At 41.5% G+C, this 22,613-nt stretch overlaps 1 protein-coding gene across 1 annotated transcript in view; it reads right to left on the bottom strand.

Moving 5' to 3' along the window:
- The window catches only part of JAM2 (junctional adhesion molecule 2), a 40,635-nt gene that overhangs the window by 10,682 nt on the left and 7,340 nt on the right, over positions 1–22,613 (bottom strand). The window contains exon 2 of the mRNA XM_076352348.1: positions 4,340–4,405. Within this exon, the coding sequence (XP_076208463.1) occupies positions 4,340–4,405 (66 nt within the window). The remainder of the gene's footprint in view (positions 1–4,339; positions 4,406–22,613) is intronic.

The following is a 22,613-nucleotide window of genomic DNA, read 5'->3' as shown; positions in this document are numbered from 1 at the left end:
TCAAAAGAACTTGAGCAGTCAGCAAGGGCTAGATCTACTTCTCAAAGTGATGCCATCAGACCTTCTCCAGATTTACACAAACATAATGGGGAAACAGAAACTAGTAATTTTCCCATACTTCAGTGGCCTTTGGATCAAACTTCAGATGTTGGGGACTAGATATTCCCATGTTGGATGGGCACAGATTCTGTATTACTACCCTCATTTTAGGTTTAAATATTTTCGTCAGTGAGCAGACCACCATTAAAAACAGGACTCTGACCCTGTTATCAACAATATTTTGTGAATTACCATTCTGAATTCAGTATCAGTAGTTTAACTGTTTAAATGTATAACTTAATGCAGATGGAAAACATACCAGTAAGATGGTTAAATATTCTCCTAAGTAACTTATGTATTTATTTACAGTTTCACACTGGTTATTGTAAGGGTATGTGGAAGGTGAGAGTCTGCTTCATTAAGGTTTCCCAATGAAGGACCTTTTCAATGCAAAAGTGATAACAAGAAAAGGGGGCAGCAACAAACAAAAACACAGAGACACAAACGTGACAGACAGGGACTAACAGAGATGATGACAAAGACCATCAGTCTCCAAACAAACTGATGGGACTGTGGCGTGGGCAACTGGAGAGAGTGAGGGTCTCTGCATCCGTAGTTGGAGGGACCACAGATGTTGGGAGTGTGTGTCGGTGAGTCTCAAAGCATGTGTGCCTGGAGTGCTAGCTATTGGTGCAGAAGGGGTGGCTTGACTAAATTTAGGGCCAGCAACTGGGGTCACACTGGGGGTGTAGGCACCCCTGGGCTCGTGGTGCTGGCTTCTGGAAGTGGGGGTGTGTGGTGTGTGTGCAGTGTTTGTATCTCCCCTAAACCTGGTGTGCCTGGAGGTGTGTGTGTAACTCACTAGCAAGCCTCAAGCTGGGCGAGCTGGTGAGTAGGGCAGGGGTAGCAGATGGGCAGAGGGGCTGTGCTGGTACTCACGGGATCCAAGAATGTGCATGTGCTTGTGAATCTAGAGAGTGTTGTGTGAGGGCTTTCACCACTGAACTTCAATCTCCACTAGCCAGAGAGGAGGAAGGAGGCTCAGGTGTCTATACTTAATGCTTTACGTGAGCCCAGGCAGTGTTATACGTGGGTGCTGTTGAAGGCAGCGCCTTGCCTGTGGCGGTCTGTGTAGCTGGCAATGCCAGTGTTGCGAGTGTGTGTATGTGTGGGTGTGCGCGCACATGCATGCATCCCTGGGACACACGCGTAGCCTTGCTGCTGATTCAACCTGCAGATGGGAAAGCAGCAGCTGTGTCCATCGCCCTGGGACAAAGACCCCAGGTCTCCAGGCACATTGGGCTGGGCTCCAGTGGCCGAGCAGGGGGAACCCCCAGGCCCGCAGAGCTGCTGGCGGCAGAGGCTGCTCATAACACCCCTTGGCAGTTACCTCTTATTTTTCTTGAATTCTCGAGAAAAGAAGGTTCATACAATTGTTCACCTTTCTGTCTGTCCACTCAAGTTTCCCTGACTTATGTATAGTGGGCATCACCAACCAAATTTCACAGAGAGGCTGAGATTTCATGAGTTATTGATTATTGCTAAAGTTGCCATAACTGGGTAGGAAACAAACCAAAATTAGTGCTCCTAATGAGGAACAGGTCATACTGGGAGCCCAACTGTTCTTCTTTCCTCTGTCACAGCAGGGCATCAGCATATGCCATCACTAATATGTAGCTTGCATCATAGTAATTGTGGTCTATGGTCAAGCCTATAGTTATTATGGGGGGACTAAAGAGGGAGAGAAGACATGACAAACTGTATAGGTGAGTTACTGGGACAAAGTCAGTGTTTCAGTAGTTCCATTCTCTGTGGAACAGCATGCTGAAATATATATATATCTTTTTTTTCCCAGTAAATAACTCTTAAGTCAAGGTATTAATAAGTGTTGTTGGGAGACAACATCAGAGCAAAGAATCCAACCACACATCTGACTGACTCCAAATCTATTAATAAAGTAAAATTTAATATCTCCCAGAAACTTCTGTAGAAGAAACAAATACAATATTGATCTTGCCACCTTTAGGCTGCTCATCTTCCAATATAGGCCAGAGTATCACGGATCAAAAGCCTTTATAGTTTTGGCAATGCCTGTCTAACTTTCAGGAGACAAACATCCATTGCTCAAACACATAGTCAATCTGCATTAACTGGCACCCTCATTTCCAGTCTCAGCAAAAAAGGGTGAAGGGCAATTAAGAGCTACCGACAGATCTACCCACTCACCCTTTAGAGTCTGATTTCCCAGGTCTGTTCTGTAGAGAAACAAAAAGCTTCCAAGGGGCCAGACTAGTAGCCTTGGTGATCTCTCATAGGGGAAAAAATGTCCAGACTTGAAAGAAAAATTGAGGCAGGAGGGCATTCTTTGCCAGAAAACATGTTACATACGCACTGGCCGCTTCAAAAAACATGCTGTGCACTCAGGAAGCCCGAGGTTCCTGACTTCAGGTTGAGTGGATGGGTGGAGGCTTCCTGAATCTTAAGATTTGCTAAAGTTTCCTTTCCATTTTGTTTTTGTATCCTTCTAACAAAGAAAAACCATCATTCAAGCTCAGCTTGCTTTTGCTACTGACCTTGTGACAGTTGGCTGGTCTCATGAGCTGGTCTACATTAGTTGATACAGAGACAGCTCAGCTGAAGTATTCTCAGCTGAACAAGTCACCTCCGTATTGAATGAGCTGCCACTTTCTTGCATGCCACATTTTTTCGTTTCAGAAAAAGCTAGCATTGATGCCCTCCCACTAATCTTATTCGGAGAAAGGGAATGGAATGGGAGAAAGGGAGTGCACACAGAAGAGAGACCACATAGTAAAACCCTCCTCAGTTATAGTTCCCCTCTCCCGCTTTTCCCCATACTAATGGAGTCAGCGAGAGATATTTTCCAGAACAGGTCTACTTGACTTACATTAAGGTAAGCCTACAGGACGCTGTGCGTCAGCACAGGCTCTGCCAGGCCTGGAAGAACCTTCTGGGATCTTGGAGAGGTCTGGACAATGTTTAATTTGGATTTACATCTGGTCTGGAGGCTATAATTTGGTTATAGAATCATAGGATATCTCAAGTTGGAAGTGACCCATAAGGATCATCGAGTCCAACTCCCTGCTCCTCACAGGACTACCTAAAACTAAACCATATGACTAAGAGTGTCATCCAGACACTCCTTGAACTCGACAGGCTTGGTGCCGTGACCACTTCCCTGGGGAGCCTGTTCCAGTGACCGGCCACCCTCCTCTACAGTAACAGGAGTTGGAGGAGAAAAGAAAAATGCATTTCAGATCAGCTGCATTCATATGAATAGCTACATCTATCAGCCCATGCCATTCCCTTAGTGCTGCTACACAAAAAGAACTCGGCATGGCATTTGAGCTATGTTAAACTGATCTCACTCTATCATACAAATAACAAAAGAACAAAATGCAAGCCATATATCATATAAAAAGACAGAACTTAATCAAGCCTTAATATTACCTGAAGAGCTTCTCTCTCCTCTTGCCTGTCCTGAGCTCTAAATATATTAAGTTTTTCTTCCCCAAAAGTGACGAGAATACTTGACAGGAGCCCAGCTGACAGCTTTAGAGACCTCAAAAGTATTTGATTATTAACAGGTGAATAAAGCCTAAAACTCAGCAAACAGTTCTTTCAGTTCCCAAATTCCCATCTCTCTCCATTCCAACCAAATGCAAAAACCAAACAAACCCACATAACCCACAAACCTCACATACACACTACTAGGATCCCTTTCTCACCTACCCAGCAAACATCAGGTTTTCCTCCCGACCTCCTTAACTTCTCTAGCACATTATTGGAAGTAATTTGTCATTTTACATATGATATATACACATATAAATATGTAAATAGCCATTATAGTTACTGACAATTAAAAATAGCCATTAAATTATAGTTAGTGACAATTAGCTGTCAGTTGTTCTCTCTCTAGTCCCTCACTTCTCTGTCTTGTACAATAATTAACGCTTCTCCTTTCTATCAGTTCTCACCATTTTGGGTGGAAAGAAACCAGGCAGAAGTTACAGAGTGAGCTACCAGGACTGACAAACAAGTCATAGAATCACAGAATAGGTGAGGTTGAAAAGGACCTCTGGGGAGCATCTAGTCCAACCACACATCAAGTAAAAGAAAATGGGGACAAGACCAAGATTACACAAAGAGTCAATGGAGAGAGTAGGAGCAGGACCCCTCAGGAAAGACGGAGACAATCTTAACAGCTGCACAGCTTCTGTATACATAGCTTGCATGTATTGTGTATATATTAAAAATAATCACAGCAATGCCCATACTGTACCCTTAAACTCCTCTGCTTTTACGTTTTTGTTATCCGTTTCAATGGAAATTCCAGACACTTTATGATCTGCAAGGGGACAGAAAAAAAAAGACAGTTCAGCAATAAACACTTGTAATTTCATATGTGCTTCAGCAGCTACAAGCAATGTTTTCGAAACCTCCTTACACTGGGCAGATTAGATATTGTCTACTAGAGAGAGCATGGGACTAAGAGCTAGATCAGGGCTGGCTATGTGGGTGGCCTTGAACAATTCATCTTTTCTTCTCTGTGCGCTGGCACCTGTAAAAAATAGTAATATTTCTCTTTTACAATAGCATGATAATATTTACATGTGAGAAGTTCTATATAAACAGTAGGCATTCTTTTATATTGGGGTAATGTCTCAGTCTGTTTCTAATTGGGGAGACTTGTATTAATCCATAAGGGTATTTTCCATTGTATTCCTATTACAAGGCAGGCACGTTTACTGAAGAATACCATGTACAGCTTCTACAGGGTAAAAAAATGCGTGCAGTAATTGGCAGTTACCTCAAATTCTTGTTGAAATGAGAAGGAAAACATTAGTCAACATTTCTATAGTTTTATATCAAAGAGAGAAAAAAACCCCATATGTTCTTGAATATCTCTTGTATCAGGAATACTGAAATTCCAGAGAGAAGAAGTGAAATAACCACTAGCCCTACATCATCAAGCCCCGCCCAGCTACCTCCTCCCCCACTGCACCTCACTATACATCCTCTCTTAAGAACTGCTCTCCTCCCAGGAAAGGACTCCACCGTGTTCCCTCATGATTCAGAAGCGTTCCTGCAAGGCCCAAGAGTCGGTCACAGTTATTCCAACTACTCCATGGCAGGCTACAAGTCTACCAAGTGCTTAAGAACAGCTAAATGCAGTTCTTTACACAGGTTTAAATTAACTTTTTTTTTCCCCCAAAGCATCTCAAGTTCCCATGGATTTAGGACCAGTTTTGAAAACAGCATGGACACTCCTAATGCAGTCCATTTCCTCCATCCACATCAGCCAACTGAACAATTGCTACAGATTGCTATGAACAAGAACTAAGCCTCTCTCCCCATCAACAATATTTAGAAACATGGCTTGTTTAAGAGCATAATGTTCTTTTGACTAACAGAAACTAGTCTTGCTTTAATCCTTTTAGTCTAATCTTGCTATTTACTTCTCTCATGCACACAGACCTCCTTTGTTCATCCCCAAAGAATTAATTTCCCTTTCCCCTGCCTAACGGGGGAAGAGTTGCACACAACCTAGCAGATGGATATCCAGTCTTGATCTGAAGACACAAACAGATCAAGAATCTTTTGCTTCTTATTGTTTTCTTTTGACAGTTGATTACTTCTGTTGAAACGTGTGCCTCATTTCTCACTTGAGTGAGTCCATTTGGGCTTTCAGCTATGGGTTCTCACAGCTCTGAGTTAGCATGCCATTTTCATTGTATGACGCTATCATCATAGAATAGTTTGGTAGTTGGAAGGGACCTCTAAAGGTCATCTAGTCCAACCCCCCTGCCGTGGACAGGGACATCTTCAACTAGATCAGGTTGCTCAGAGCCCCGTCCAGCCTGACCTTGAATGTTTCCAGGGATGGGGCATCCACCACCTCTCTGAGCAACCTGTGCCGGTGTATCATCACCCTCAGCATAAAAAAGTTCTTCCTTATATCTAGTCCGAATCTACCCTCTTTTAGTTTAAAACCATTACCCCTTGCACTATCACTACAGGCCCTACTAAAAAGTTTGCCACCATCTTTCTTATAAGCCCCCTTTAAGTACTGATAGGCTGCAATAAGGTCTCCCCGAAGCCTTCTCTTCTCCAGGCTGAACAACCCCAACTCTCTCAGCCTTTATTCATAGGAGAGGTGTTCCATCCCCCTGATCATTTTTGTGGCCCTCCTCTGGACCCGCTCCAACAGGTCCGTGTCTTTCCTGTGCTGAGGGCTCCAGAGCTGGACGCAGTACTCCAGGTGGGGTCTCACCAGAGCAGAGTAGAGGGGCAGAATCACCTCCCTTGACCTGCTGGCCACGCTGCTTTGGATGCAGCCCAGGATATGATTGGCCTTCTGGGCTGCAAGCGCACATTGCTGGCTCATGTCCAGCTTTTCATCCACCAGTACCCCCAAGTCCTTCTTGGCAGGGCTGCTCTCAATCCCTTCATCCCCCAGCCTGTATTGATACTGGGGGTTGCCCCAACCCAGGTGCAGGACCTTGCACTTGGCCTTGTTAAACCTCATGAGGTTCACACGGGCCCACTTCTCGAGCTTGTCCAGGTCCCTCTGGATGGCACCCCGTCCCTCTGGTGTGTCAACTGCACCACTCAGCTTGGTGTCATCTGCAAACTTGCTGAGGGTGCACTTGATCCCACTATGTCACTGATAAAGATATTAAACAGTACTCATCCCATACACCATCATATACCATCATGGTTTTCTTCTCAATTAAAGATAATTCCTTATTGTTCAAGTTTGGCACTACAGAGGAAATTCTCCATCCAAACTGTTCCTATGGCCCTTTTCCTCCATAATTTTCTAGTTTTTTTCAGCATCCTTTAAAAATAGATGGCGGTTCTATTGGTATCTACAACCATTGCCTCTGTGAGTCATGGAGCAACAGTCAGAACAGGTATTTGAGTCTCCTGCACTGTAGCAAAAGTTCAGTTACTCATTCACTGTATACAGTTGTGGTGGGTTGACCTTGGCCAGCTGCCAGATGCCCACCCTGCCGCGCTCTCACTTCCCCTCCTCAACGGGGGAGAAAATAAAATTAAAAAGCTCATGGGTCAAGAGAAAAACAGGGAGATCACTTAGCAATTACCACCGCAGGCAAAACAGACTCAACTTAGGGAAAATTAATTTTATTGCCAATTAAAAATAGAGTAAGTGAAGGAGTTGTGGGGAATGAGGGTTCTGCTCAGTCCATAACAGCTGCTCTTTGGCGCTCCTTCCTTGGCACACTTTTCCCCTGCTCCAGTGTGGGCTCCTCTCCATGGACCGCAGTTACTGTCAGGAGCCTGCTCCAATGTTGTGGTGGTGTCATGTTGTTCCCCCCCGCCCCCGTGTAGGCAATAACCACCAGTGGGGGTTGTGATGGCTGCATCCAGTTTTGGGGACGGATGGGAACACAGTAGCCAAGGGCTGTCTGGAGCAGTGACCCAAACATCTTGCTGGTATGCAAATATGACTATAAGTCAATCATCTTACTCTATAAATAGTGGACAGCCCAGGGCCCGTTGAGCTCTCCTGCACAGCAACGGGCTGCATGGTGGGATCTCCCCTCATAGGGTTACTCCTTGAGGTTGAGAGATTCCTTGCCACAACAGATCCTCAGTAAGTGACTAATAGCATGCTAAACTTTGAAATCTTAGCTATGTGATATAAAGGATTAATTGCACATATATAATCCTTTAGACATAAACCGTTGACCAAGACTGGGACTAGGATTGGATCCAGCCGCACCTAGACTCCTCTCTGAGAAGGAGTTTAGAAAGCAAGGGCGTCCTTTCTGAACCTCATGGCTCAACAGGAGGGTCTCCCTGACAGTTTTGTCTGACCCTGCCCTCTATGCAGTAAATAATCAAGTGTCCTTTGCCATTGAATCTTTCTAAACCACTGACGCATTTACCATTGCACTTTGTTAACTCACTGTTTTATATCAATAAAGTGTATTGTTGCTTCTCTCTTACAAGTGAAGTGCAGTCTCACTCCATCCACAACAAACGTGGATCCTCCAGGCACTTCAGCCTCCTTCAAAGCATATCCACTTGCTCTGGTGTGGGATCCTCCACGGGCTACAGTGTGGATATCTGCTCCAGCATGGTCCTCCATGGGCTGCAGGGCAATACCTGCTCCACCATGGTTTCTCCATGGGCTGCAAGGGATCCTCCCTCTCTCCCCTTGGTGCTTGCAGGGCTGTTTCTCACACTTTTCCCCTCACCCCTCGCTGCCGGGCAGCGTTTTGCCCTTTCTTACCCAGGCTTCCCCCGAGGCGCCGCCATTGTGACTGTGGGGCTCGGCCGTGCCCCGCAGTGGGTCTGTTGGAGCCGGCTGGAACCGGCTGTGTCCGGCACGGGGCAGCCCTGGCCGCTCCTCACAGAGGCCGCCCTGCAGCCCCCGTACCCCTGTATTACTCTTCAGCGTTGCTGCTTTCTAGATATCTCACCATCCCCTTCCCCTCTTCCAAATGTACGTCCAACATTTCTTGTTTCTAAGAGAATACAGCTTCACACCTGGCAACATAAAGTGAATTTTCGTATGTGCACATTACCAGAAGATCCAAATTTGTGTGCAACAATCCTGTTCTTAATATGTTTTAATTTTATCATCACCTTTATGTTATCCCAAAATAGTTACAGCAGAGTTTATAATATGAAAATAAATAAGAAGTGAAGAAGACAATTCCAGAAATGCCATTTATGTACCCTTAGAATACTGAAATAGCAAAAAATATTTGCATTACAAAGAGCACTTGGAAATTTTTTCCACCCCATGAAGAAAGTAAACTTTCCTGCTGGACTTTAAAAGAAGAAATAAAAACCCCAGAATAACCCCCCACACACACCCTGTTGAAACCAGAGGAGGGAACCGCTTCTCCAGCACTTCCCAAAGTAACCGTTACTCCTGCATGTCCACACAGAGCCTATCTCCTTGTTTTTGTCCAAGCTTGGTCTAGAATAAAGCCTGAAGTAATTTTCCTTTTAACCTATTAAGCCCTACTTAGATTTATGGAAAGAAAAACAACTTTTGACTTTTACCCAAACCATGTTTTCTAGAACAATCAACCCCCCCATATCCTATATGCCAATAGATAACAAATCATGTTAACTATTGAAATAACATCTTCCTTCATGTGTTCACAATGGGGAGGAGCATTTTGTTTTGAGGCCCTGACAGCAGCTAACACTTGCTAACACTTAGGTAGGAAGCATTTCTAGGACTCCATTGTGTGGGTAAAGCCATTTATAGATTATTGGCACATCAGCCTTCTCTGTCGGGACACAAAACAGCTCTAATACATGCAAATCACCACTGTATTACATTCACTGTTTCATGGACCTGGAAATTTCTCTCCTCCTCTTTAATACAGATGTCATGCAGCTCACTGTCACGGTCTAAGTATTCATAGGGTAGAAGCCACAATAAGAAAACATGTTTTATGACTTCTGGGGCAGGATTATGGTACTTACTTCTCACTATGGAAGTTAGCACAAAATTACTTTGCATACTTTGTATTGGGAGCTTGCAATTGCACAGTCTCCATACTTCCCCTTGCATCAAGGTATTTACATAATACATGAAGGTCCTATTATGCAATGCAATAAGTACAAAATACATCAGCAAAAAAGAAAGAAAGAAGTTCAACATACATACAGCCCTCCTCCTCACACACACAAACCACACGTATACATGACCCTCTTCAAGAAGCAGTAGAGTCCGAACAGTAACTTAAGGTGGTGCAGATAGCTGGCCGAATTAAAGCCATTATATATTCTGATCAAGCAAAACGACCGAGAGCTCTTTAAAAGCTAGAGCATCTCTTCCTTAAAATGTCCTTTTAGAAATGCCTCCGCCAATTATTCATAATCCATGATTTAAGCTTTGAATTTTAATTCACCATATAAAGAGCAATAGTGAAAAGATGACATATTACTGTACCAGTAAATTTTTTGTTCATCAAATGCTTTTATACAGACTGAAAAAAAACCCCTACTCTTATGTGTCAGTAACTTCATTTGTTTAGAAGTAAACCCCAAAAATACACACTTTCCATTTGACAATCACTCACACAGCTGTAAACTGATACTACTAGCTGGAGGAATCATTAAGGAAAAGCATATTAGTCAAACCAAATCAAAGGAAACAGTGCGCCTGGAGGAAATTACATGAGAACAGAATCAAAACAAAGTTATAAGTACAAGAGAAAAAAACAGTTTTGTGGTATTTGTTTTGCCAAGTTCTAAATAGCAGGTGGTCTAGAGCAAAGCTTAACAAAGGATTTCAGAGGATACTGTAAGTTTAGGAAGTTCGATGTCCCAAGAATAAAGTGATAATGAAGCCAGTTCTCTTACTGAAATCCCTGAAAGAGAATAGGAAGCCAGACATCTGTTTGGTGTTAGCATTGTTCAGACATGTGACCACCTCAGGATAAACCATCGGCAACATACTTAGATGCTGATGCAGACTTCTCAGCTATGTAACTACCTACCATGAGATACTCAAACGATACCTAGAGTTTTGCCACAGTCACATCATTTAAACACATCTGTTTTGGCTCGCCTGTTGCCATATTTTTTCCTAAGAGAAGTAGTCCATAGATTACATAGTTCATAAATGGGGAAGGGGGAGGAGAAGCTATCTACCTTTGGACAGAATTAGTTGTGAATCACCTAAAAAAAAAAACCAACCCAAAAACCCCCACAAAAACATAACTCCCATTCTTCTTAGTAGTCTAAGATGTGGTTGCTACAACCGAAAGGCTACCAACCCTGCTCACAGTGGTGTTGCCAGGCTAGACTACGTTAACTCCAACAGTTAACAACAGGCAGCCAGAGCTCAGACCCACTGCTCTTCCCAGCCATGTGGTCAGTGTTTAAGCAGCCTTTGACTTCCATCAGTTCTGCTTGATGAATGCTAACCTCCAGCAAACATACGCTGGAGAGAGATCGGGAGTATTCACAGCCTCTGCAGGAGTCTCCTGTGTTGGCCAGAGCCTTTAACCAATCTCCAAAATTGGTGATTTAGGCACCAAAATGTAGCCTGAAATAACTGGAGTAAACCCAGTTTCATTAAGTAAACATAATATAAACATGGCATTAAGACTTCAAATTTTGGATAAGGGCTAGAAGAAATTATCCCATGTCATGGGGGGAAAAAAAAAAAAAAAAAGAAAGAGAAGCTCAACTTCAGTCTTCCAGTTATCTTGAGTTACAAAATTTCTTGAATCTTAAAGAATAGAACAGGATTTACTTTGGGCAGAGTTTATCCGATTCACAAAAAAACCAACCCTGCATATCTTCAGCCACAGAAAACAAATAAAGGAGTAGTCTGAAGGAGGGGGAGCTGCAGGGTGGGAATAATAAACCCATCTAAGCCCAGATATGGAGAGCAAGTTTGTGTGTTAATAGGCGTGGTGTGACTGCATAAAGGATGGTAACGTAAGAGAGAAGGCACATTTTTTGGCTGACCAGCTAAATGGGTCTAAAACACAAAAGGAACTTAAAGAGCTTCTCAGCCACCCCTTCACTTACGTGGTAGCTGCCAACAGCACTTCTATCATGTTTTGGAAACTGTTAGACTTAAACACAGCAAGTTTTAGTAGTTCAGACCCCGGAGCTGCTGCAACTCTCTGAGACCTGGCAGTAACACATAGAGCTCTTGAGAGTAGTTTAACATGCTGTGAAATACGTGGCAAGATTTTCAACACTCTTACTGGCTAATTAGGACATAGACCTTGCAGATGTTTTTAATCAAGGAAGAAAACCTAGGGATCCTACACTATGTACACATGTGCTATCCCTACATCAGTGGCAAATGAGAGAAGTTTTTCTATCAGCTGGAAGAAACTGCTTTTAACAAAGTAGTTAAGTTTTTAGTCCTTACAACTATAAGGAAAACTGTTCCTCGATACGAGCAGATGCAGTACTGGTTTCCTGGCACTACAAAGAAGTTGTTCTAGTGTATCTGTGCTGGTAGTGTTTCAAGCATAAGGAAAAAATATGGCTATTTATTTTCATGCCTTAGACAGTACTAGAAATGTAGTATCTTGGTATTGATGCTTGGGAATGACAGAGATACAGCAGAAGCAGCAGGCTTTTAGATACTCAGAAGGTTCAAAGAACAGGGGGATGCAGGGAATAAAAGCTCACTGGCAGAGTAACGCAGCTTAACTTCTGTGTTGTAGGCAGGGCCTTTTTCATAAGGACATTTATTAATAACCTCATGAAAAGCCTTGTAATGAACTGCAATTTGTGTGCATAGATACCTGCTAGCTTTCCCTGCCCTCCTTTTATACAAGCCCTCTCCTAACTCCTGACAATTTTTTTTATTCGTGGAGAAATGGACTAGGGTTTGGGAGCAAGGGAAGAGCGGGGGCGGGGGGAAGAAAATAGCTAAATCCAGTATTTGGTTTGGCTTCTCTTTTGGAAGAGCAGCTATTACAAAATTAAAATTCCATCTCTATAGCTGAGTATCTGACACACACAAAATTGACCTTCCCCCCTCCCCCAGCGAAATCAAAAAAATTTCCCCAAAACCCAAAGGCATTTCCCCCCTTTCCAGCCCAGGCTCAGAGCCATGCCCAATGGAGTAATCCTCCACTCCGTTTGCTCTCCTGAGCAGAGCTATAGATTTGAAGCCGATAAGACCAGCATCCAGATGGTAGGTCGGTTAGCTATATAACACACACATTAAGTGTCTTGCTGGGAAGTCAGCAGATACTCTCTTCACGTTTTTTTATTAAAAGATCTCGAATTAAGAGCAAAAGCAGTCAAATTAAAAAAAAAAAAATTATCTACAGATACTCAAGTAAGCAGTCAGGTTTTAAGGTATCCTGCCTACAAGACCTCTACTGCAACAAAGCAAGGTGTCACCCTAAAGTGTGCTTCAGGGTGGTTCCTCCAAACAGAAAAACCTGACAAGTAGTAGGTTGTTTCAGAAAAAAAACCAAAAAACACCCCAAAATTTTAGCTAAAGTGACAAAGCTTAAATGGCCCAGCTGCTCAAGTTCAAATAATTTTTCTTGGACTTCCTACTTATTACATATCCAGAGGTCTAGAGCCTAATACAAAAAAGCGCTTTTTTTTAGATGTAGCATAAAAATAAAAACAATCCTTCACACTCATCTGTTACAGAAAGTAGGTTTTAATCAGCTTCAGTAATTCTGCCTTCATAATGGAAATCACATGAGAAACATTTTCATCCAGTCAGGAGTTATTTAAACAGGGGAAGAGAAGCTTTGCCAGAAAGTGACTAAGAGCAGGATTTCTACCTGTATTAAAAGCTGGTATTGGATGATCTGAGGAGCTCTCAGTCTCACAGGGGAAAGAAGTTCTTGTGTTGAATGCCTCAACTACAGAGCAGCCTAGCAAAGAGGTTTTCATTTATAATGCCAACCTAAGAACGAGTTAATCCTCGGCTTTGTGTGCACTGTTTAGTGCAATCTGGAAGGCTAGCACACCAGTTGATGGTGCCTTTATTCTTAACTTTCAAGTTAAGCAAAAAAAAAAAAATCTTGAAAGTAAAAGTAATAAGGGACTGAAGTTTTCAGAGCCAATTATCTAAAGTTATCAGTACTAGTCCTAAGAGTTTAAGATCATGTTAATGATTCATTTCGGAGCAGAGCCCCGAGGACAGTTGGCCCTGGAAACACAAAACTGGAAGTGCTTGTAGAGGAGAAAGTAGGGAATAAAATCAAGTAGCACGGGACAAGAAAAGAAGAGATCATTTAGGTCAGCCTTTCTGAAGAAACTGAACACCGAAGCACAACAATTCCAGATAAACTGAACAGCCTCCTAAGTGCTTTCAGCAGTCCCAGCACTGAAAGATCACTGCATGAGATGGTGTGGGAAATTCTGGGAAAAAATAAATTTATAAATTAATTTTTATATAATTAATAATCAAAATGTAAAATTAAATTCCCTTCAAAGTTTTTTTTTGCCTCCTCTTTTTCTACTCACACAGAAGAGAGGAACAGTTTGAATTCACAGCTTGCAAAGGTTCAATCTAGCATGGAGTTTATTCCAACAGAGAGACAATCCAGAAAGCATATGCTATTAACCAAATAAATATTTATAGCTTGCACTTTTACAAGACTCAGAACTCTGCTACTCTTCTTGTCTCCATGGCAATTCAGAGGGAGCTTCTGAAAGCGGGGGATGGGGTTTTAAACTAGTCAGGCTCTCACAAAAAAGCCTATTTTCCAGCCTTTTCCCAGTCCTGCTCAACATTGGTTTCCACGGCAACTCAGCAGCGGCTCAAAGACAGCTTGTAAATGCAGTGCAAGCCTATAGCTGCTTCAGCTGTTGCTTATTTTAAGAGGCATCAGGATGCTGATGACTTGTGTCTAGTACCATCGTGTTTCAAAAGACCACGAGAATAGGCTATGGGAGTAGAAGCCCCTTGCCACTGCTGTCCCGCCCACCTCATGTCACACACTACAGCAGTGATCTGAAGAAACAGATTTCCAGTTGCGTTACGAGGTGTAACAATTCAGCAAAACACTTGCCTGGGCAAGTACCTAGAGAAATTCTTGTAGAATGATTATTAAATTTACAAAACAAAGCTAGGTACCCAAACTGGCATGTTCCTCTGAAGTCAATAGTACTAGACTGATTTACATCAACTGTAAAGTCAGCCGTGCAACACAAGAGAGTTGGGAAACCAGAGGAAACACACACCACCCCCACCACCCCCCCCAAACCCTTGCAACTATTCTGGCCCACAATTTGAGATAAAGACCTCTGAAATCTCCTACAATGTTTAAGTGACTTTTGCTGGAATTGCCAAGCAATTTGAAAAGGATAAACACTTTCAAGAAGTCGCGTCATTTATATACCTATAAATACACACATTACTTATCTAAAAAATCCTGAAAACAAATTTAGTTTGCTTTCCAACTGTGCCAACCAGCACTAGTTACAACTCCAGTAAACACCATATGAAACTGGAGTCCCTACTCATTCAGAACCAGTGAAGTCATTCAAGCTCCCTCACTGTAGGACCATGTTTCCAGATGCTAGGAAGAACATCAAGACGCTACAGTTTTAAATTGTAAGTAAATACATTGTTATAGTGAAGGAATGTCTCTTCCCATAGTTAAGTCTTACTCATTTAAGCTAGAACCAAATTTCCTGTGCGTCCTCAGTCCCTTCTCAAGTTTATAGCAGTTTTTCCCCAGTAGGTCTTCTCAACCCCTTTTTGATTAATCTAAGCATTTCTACAAAGCGCTTTCACTGCAGAGGGTGAGTACATATGAGTATGTATTAAGTTCTGGCTCCTAAAGTTATAGGAGTAGCAAACTAACCAGACTTGTGCATTGCAAACAGATCCTAAGTAGCAGGTAGGATAGCTAATTTGACCAACTACGCCCAAATGTCTCATTTTCAGCCAAGTGTAATAATCAAAGCCAAGTCTGCATTGTCATCTTATGTCCCCCACTGAAGGGGATGATATATCTGAAACACAATAATTAAAAAAAAAAAAAAAAATTGCTCTCTCTGAAGCAAATACTGACCTAGAATATCCTTCTATACTAATATGCAACGGATGTAAGAATAACTCCTTGCGCTGTGTTTTTTTAAAAAAGGGCTTTACGCAGGCTTTCTCCCATTCAATTTTTGCTGACTTTGGGACATACCGTGACTTCATTCTAGCTAGCATGTCCATTAAAAAAACCCCAAAAGGTCAGTCTTTCCAAAAACAGTAGGATGCTCTTTAAATACAAATACTCAGCAAGAGCCTTGTGCAATGCTTTGTGAATTTGGGATTTCTGAGGAGATGTTTCCAATAACTGGGGGTGGTGGTGGTGTTTTCATTTGAGCAAATTTCACTCAAACCATGAATTTTAGGACTGCATCCAATTAGTGATAAACAGCACTAAACTTAGCTTTTTAACTTTTTTCCTCCAGACCAGATTCTTTGCTAATATGAGCTGGGAACATGATGACCACTTCTCTCCTGGCCAAAAGAATTTGGTGAACCCTTCCTAATAATCCAAATGCAATTGCCAAATTAGCTCATCCCATTTTCATTCACACATGATCTCTTACGCTGCCAAGTTTGCTCAGTAGTCTCTTCCTGCCAGAAGCGGTTAACAGTCATGTTTAATGACTATTACTTTCAATCAATATTGTAGTTTACAGTACAAATGCATATCTTCAGCCTTAATTCTACAGGCCTTTAATAGATAATTTAGTTCTTTAATATAAAATATTATAGAAGCGCCTTCTGGCACATTTGAACAAGACTGAAGCCACTCCTTCAATTCAATTGAGGCCGATACGTATCAAGAGGAGGTAGAACAAACAGAAGATGTTTTGCATGCTTAAAGGAGAAGGGTGATTAGAAGAAATCCTCCGGAAGGTAGAGCTAGGAACAATAGGTCACAGTATAATAGGTGCCAAGTTTTCCTTAAAGGGGATGAAGAAGGTAAAAAAAACCCCAAAAAACAAACAAAATGCAAACAAAAACCCCCCACTACAGTCTTCATCACATTAAAAGCTACACAAGCAAAACAACATATGGGTATTCAGATTAGAAAACATTAGAAGAACAACACTGGAAAGTTACACAGGAAACAGGAATAAACATAATAGAGTAACTGTGCTTTGTTTATTTATTTTTAAATCAAGCATAAATGTTAACTTGGTGATCATCACAGCTTTTCAACGGAAGAGATGTGTTAGGATCCACATCCTTGAGAATATTTGGGTAAGGTTCACTAATGAAACACTCTGCTGCTTTGTGTCAGAAGGGAAAGCTCACTATGTGAGCTAACATTCAAAATTCACTGGTTTGCTGCTTCATGTAACAGGACTTGATGATCTTGTCTGCAGTTACTTAAACTAAGAAAGTACCAGCTGTTTCACTCTCACAAAAATGAAACAAACAAAAAAAGATGTCAGCAATTCTGTAATGCTGTCAAACTACAACCAAAAAAAAAAAAAATCCAGGAGACAGAATGATTTGTATGGAAGACAAATAATCTTGTCAGAATTAAATAGTCAATCTAGTCACAGTTCAGAGACAGAAATAGTACCAGGAACAGGTAGAGCTGGGAATTTTTTTTTTTTTTTTTTTTTTTTTTTTAAGAATAAACCATATCTGATTAAGGATTCAGCCCCCTGGGTCACTACCTTCTGAAGTGCAACTTAGTGCTTAAAAGTCTGGTGGTTAAAATGGTTATATCTGGAACACTCTACAGCGCACATATGGTATAATATCATCAAAACCCACACGTTACATTTCTCGAATACTCGTAAGAGTCAATAGATCAACACATTTCATGAAACCATGACTCCCAGATAGGCATATATGCTGCTTTAAACTACTGCTTTGCCTACTTCTGCCCGTATTCCCTTTATAACCAACTGCTCATGAGATATTGAGGCTCTAGAAACTTGTGTGACACTATTATTGCTTAAACTGAAGTTTCCTTTAGAAATAAGAATAAGTAATACCACTTTGAAGGTGCTTGTGCTCCTTCAACTCAGGTCAACTAATTTCAGTTTAAGGATCTCCTTTTGAGAAAGATGACTGAAGAACAAGCCAAGGACTACACTGGCAAACAGATTATACAGGCAGACACACATCAGCATAAGCACTGTGATCACATGGAACCCAAACACAAAACAAGGTCTTCAGAGTTCAGCTCTAAATTCACAGAACAATGTATTTTAGTAAGAAGAGGATCTGGACACATTTACATATTTATTCCCCCTGTTGCTGCAGGGTTGAGCTTCTTGAAACGAGCCTGGATAGTACAGAGCTAGCATCAGCAGAGCTATGAGTGGTCAAGAAATCAAGGGAGCCAGATGGCTTGTTGAATAATAGATTGCTGCGGGCATTTATCTTCTAGAAGAGAAACTCATCACCAACTCTGTAAAAGTTCAACAGTTCTGCTGAAAGTGCCTTTGTAAAATAAGCCCATAAGCTTTTATGGTTTATGTTTACGAGTGCCAGGTATTGTTTTAGGGCAGATAAGGAACAGGTTCCTTACAAGAAAAAATTAATTACTCTTTCACAGGAAAGAGTATCCACTTCAGAGCTGCACAGATATGCAACTCTTCATAGCCAAGTCTACACATATCTTCTACTTAAACAGTCTGATTTCTTAACTAAGCCCCTTGCCACATTTAGCCATAGGAGATTCCTTGGATATTATCTGTTCACCCAGCACACGTTTCCCATCCCTAGGCAGAGGCAGCTGAAGAACATGGACTGTCCACCCTTCAGCCACCACAACTGACAACCTAAAATAATCAGATTTCATACCACGTTTTTACATACAAGATTTCAGCAGGGCTCCATAAAGTTATAAGGGATGCAAATGTCGCATATAGGTGCAGGACTGCAGCCTTAACGGCAAAATGATGCAGTAGATAATTTTTCTAGTTTTCAGATGATTAGTTACTAACGTATCTATATTGGACATACTATTTTAAATAGTATGCCTGTAAACAAGGTTACTAGGACTCCAGTCAACTTCTTTAAGTACATATTGGACACACAAGCTACACTGTTAGTTCCATTGACGTTCTGTCTAGTTACAGTTTGTCCCTCTCCTTCTCTTTGTATTCATGCAATGTGAGCTCATTCAGCTTCAAAAGAAGGGCAAATTCCTCCTTACCCCCTCCCAATATTTTGTTAACTGCTTGTAACATCTAATTTCTGCTGGAATCCATAGGTATAGCATCACTTTAGTAACCAACAGCAGCTCTGTTCCTTGCCCATCCTGTTCTACCTCCAAGCTACTCTTTTGCTTTGGGAGCAGCGGGAGCGTACACTGATGTATACCATAAATTGTTAAAGATGCCAATAAAATCCAAGTTCAACTTTGGCCCCCCCCAAAATTAGACGAAGTTGAAACCGGTTGTGTTCAGTTTATCAAATGCTAGGCTGATCCTAAATACTGACTTATTCCCAGCTTTCCAAAGTGAAGTGTAAAACAGTCTTTTGGGTTCAGTAGATTTTGCTATATAGATATTCTATTCTTCTAGAATATAGATATTCTATTCTTCTAGAATAGGTTCTATTATTTTACTACAAGACAAAATATGTCTTAAATTTTTATGACATTTTCATAAGAAAATACAAGTTTTCTGTGACTTCTTTTTGTTGGACTGAAGACCAGCTTAAAAAGGTAAGAAAAAAAAACTTCTGCGCAGCTTTGATGTTCCGTAGAAGACATTAAGTTTGCTTTAACTCAAGAAAAATGTTCTGCACCTGAAAGTCTGTACATATAAGAACTGGCCATCCCCCTCCTCTTTCTCTGTTTACATAGCTTTTAAAAGCTTTGATTAAACTTTAAATAAGTTTAAATGCTTATAAAGAGGCATCACTTCATTCTTGATTCTCACAGAAATCAGTGCATTCTCCCAACGGCTATTTATGTTAAAGAGCCGCTGCACTCTTTGGCAACTGGGCAAAACCTCTGTAGCACTGTTTTCCCTCCCTTCTCCCCCCTAAAAAAGGGGGCTAAGAAGTTGAACACAGCTGGAAAGCGAACAGCAACTGTGTGTGGATTGTTACAGTCTTGAGGACTCAGCTAGATATACAACTGGAACACGAATGAAATGAGAGAGAGAGTATGGAGTGACAGGGGAAAAGTAGAGCTGAAAACAATTTTTTAGTTAGTCTCTCTACATATGGTGCTGATTCCCTGTTGATAAACAGCTTCCCCAGATGACTTTTATCCCCTAGAACATTATTTATTGAAAGGGTCCGAAGACGAGTGCTATAAGTACATTCATTAACTTCTGGAAGTACCCCTGAGCCATCACTTCAACAACACTTAAACTGAGCATGTAGAAAGAGAAGAATCACATTTACTTTTTATGCCTAATACATTTCAGAAGACTTCTGTATCACTTGATTCAAACAGCACTAGTTGATGTCCAGGATGTAGGTCTTATTTAGAAAAGGGGGGGGGGGGAAGCAATTGACTTACAAATGGAATTATGTGAAGGCCTCTTAGACTGTATGGCAAGTAGCAAAACCATACACTAACACAGCCCAAAGGGTCGCTTCTTGATGTCTAAGCGTACTTCCACTATGGATGCACCTGCTTACTTCTCTCTACCACCTCTCCCAGGCACCAACTTCGGTTACCAGTGAGTCTGGAGTGTCTGAATTTGTTTGCTTTACTAGTCACTCCAGTACTACAACAGCATCATCTTAAAAATCTTGTGAGCCCTTACTACTACCTGGCTGTCCCAACCCTCTCTCTGTGTTACATTTTCAGATGCTGTATTGCTCTATTCCAATATTGAAATACTGATTTTCCTTTCAGGAGCCTCTCAGATGATTATGGCATTCTTGTGTATCAGTGAATCACGTTACACCAGGGAGGACTGTTATGTTGGTGAACAGAAGGCAACAGTGACATTCATTGCAAGATACAAAGAATACTCAAATACTGATTAAAAATAAAACCTTTACCTTTCACATAAAAATATTTACTGACATTTAAATGGAAAGCTATTAAGTCTTCTTGGAGGATAAAGACCTTTTCTGCACAAACTCTTCCAACATCTAAGCACTGCTATTAATGATCTTTTAATGGGACTTTATGTGGACATTCGAGGAGAAAGAAAGAAGGAAAAAAAGACACACTCCTTCCCCACCTTCCAAGGAGAACCCTGTGATACATGTTTATTCTTTAAAAAAAAGCAGGGGGGGTGGACAGAGACACAAAAAAACCCCCCAACAAACCAACAACACACAACAAAAGAACTCAACCCAGCAACATTCATCACATATTTTTGTTTCTGAAGAGTGCTAAGCAGATACCAGTGATGTCTTCCTTTGATATTCTACTACTTCAGTTTTAGAGATAATCCTCCTCTATTTAATTATTCCTACAGTTAGGAGTTGCAAACATCTGAAACAAGCTGGAGTTGTTTATGTGCAGTATAAGTCACTTATTAGTTATGATCTTCTAAGTCTCAAGCAATGAAATATGTGCATTTATCTGTAGAAGTTACTAGAATTTATACCCTTTTCCAAATCTTGACATATAACATCTTAATTGGCAAGACATCATGTTAAAATTTGTTTAATTCAGCATCAGCATTTAAAGAGTCTTCAGTCATGTCACATTTATTACAGAAAGCATATATTTCTGTTCAGAATTAACTTGCACAACTTAAGAGTTAACTTAATTAAAGCACGCACCTTTCATATAGCATGGGTCAGCTAAGTGCTTTATTCTCAGCAGGGCCTGACTCTCCCCCAATCTACATTTTAAAAATGTTCAGGCTCTCAAGCAAGCTCAACACCTTAACACCAGTCAATCGGACCCAGCAAAGCTCTGTAGCATGAAAATGGCGGCTCAGAACGCCCAAGCCGATGCCACTGAGCAACACCTCAAGCCAGAGCGGCAGGGGCTCCCAGCCAGCAGCCCTCCACGGGTCTTGGCACACCAGAGCCTGTACCTCTGATGCCCAGCCGCTGTGTCCTCTCAGATTTTTCTGTATTTAGGCAGGGAAGCAGCCTCCTCAAATACGGAAGTATAGCCCTTTGTTATTAAATACATGGGACAGCTTGCTTGAATCCCAGTTTCAGAAGTGCTCACCACTACCAGTTTGAACAGTGTCAAAGCTGCATCAAAGGCTTGTCACGCTCCCCAAAACCGCAGTCAATCTGGCACAAGGGTACATAAAACAAGAGCCACAAACAACAAGCCAGGAGTTTAAGAGAGAATTTCTCACCGTTGTGGTTGACTAGCTTAAAGACTGGAGGAGGGGTAGAAAAATCAGCTTAGGTGGCCCAATAGCCAAAGGACAGAGAACCAATATTTACTTTTTAAGACCATTTTATAGAAACAGAAAGGGTACTGGAGCACAAAAGCTAGCCATAACATGCACCTAAACACACCTATGCATTCTACAGATACTATTCCAGATGGTGCATTTTTACTCATTTTTGCCAGTACAGCTACTAGAAGGCTTCAGTTATGAACGAGGGCCTCCCGGAGAGACGTACTGTCTATACATTCAAGTGGTAAACTGCTGTCTAACTCACATAATATGTATACAGACTCTGGTTTTCTGCATATTGTTTCCTCGTATGTTTACAAGTACGCCAAGCACAAACACTTCTCCAACTCTAACCCAGCTCTAGCCAACATACACAAGTTCTTAGCATACCACCCCCAAGAATTTCTCCCAATTCATACCGGGCACTTTCTGCAGGCTGAGATACAATACATAATCATTTTTGTTTCTTTATTATATTAATTTGAGCAAAAGTCACTTCTCAAAAATGCATGTTCCATCATTACCTCCAAGTACTACACTAGCAGTTTGTGAACAGCAAATATAGCCCCTATTGTTAACATTATCTGGTACCAAAACAATCTTATAATACATCACCCTCCATCCAGACGATAACATGTTTTGTTTCCCTTTGAGTGTGACCCAGTGGTTTGGACAGGCTTAAGAGCATGTTCAATCCTTAAGAAGTTAATCCAAACAAAAGCTATGTAAATATATCTGTTGAAACTTCATACCTGTAGGGTCTGTTCTTTCCAGCTCAAGTCTGACCATTT

The sequence above is a fragment of the Aptenodytes patagonicus genome, chromosome 1, assembly GCF_965638725.1.
Source record: "Aptenodytes patagonicus chromosome 1, bAptPat1.pri.cur, whole genome shotgun sequence".
Classification (NCBI taxonomy): Eukaryota; Metazoa; Chordata; class Aves; order Sphenisciformes; family Spheniscidae; genus Aptenodytes; species Aptenodytes patagonicus.
This window is presented reverse-complemented; position numbering and strand designations above follow the sequence as displayed.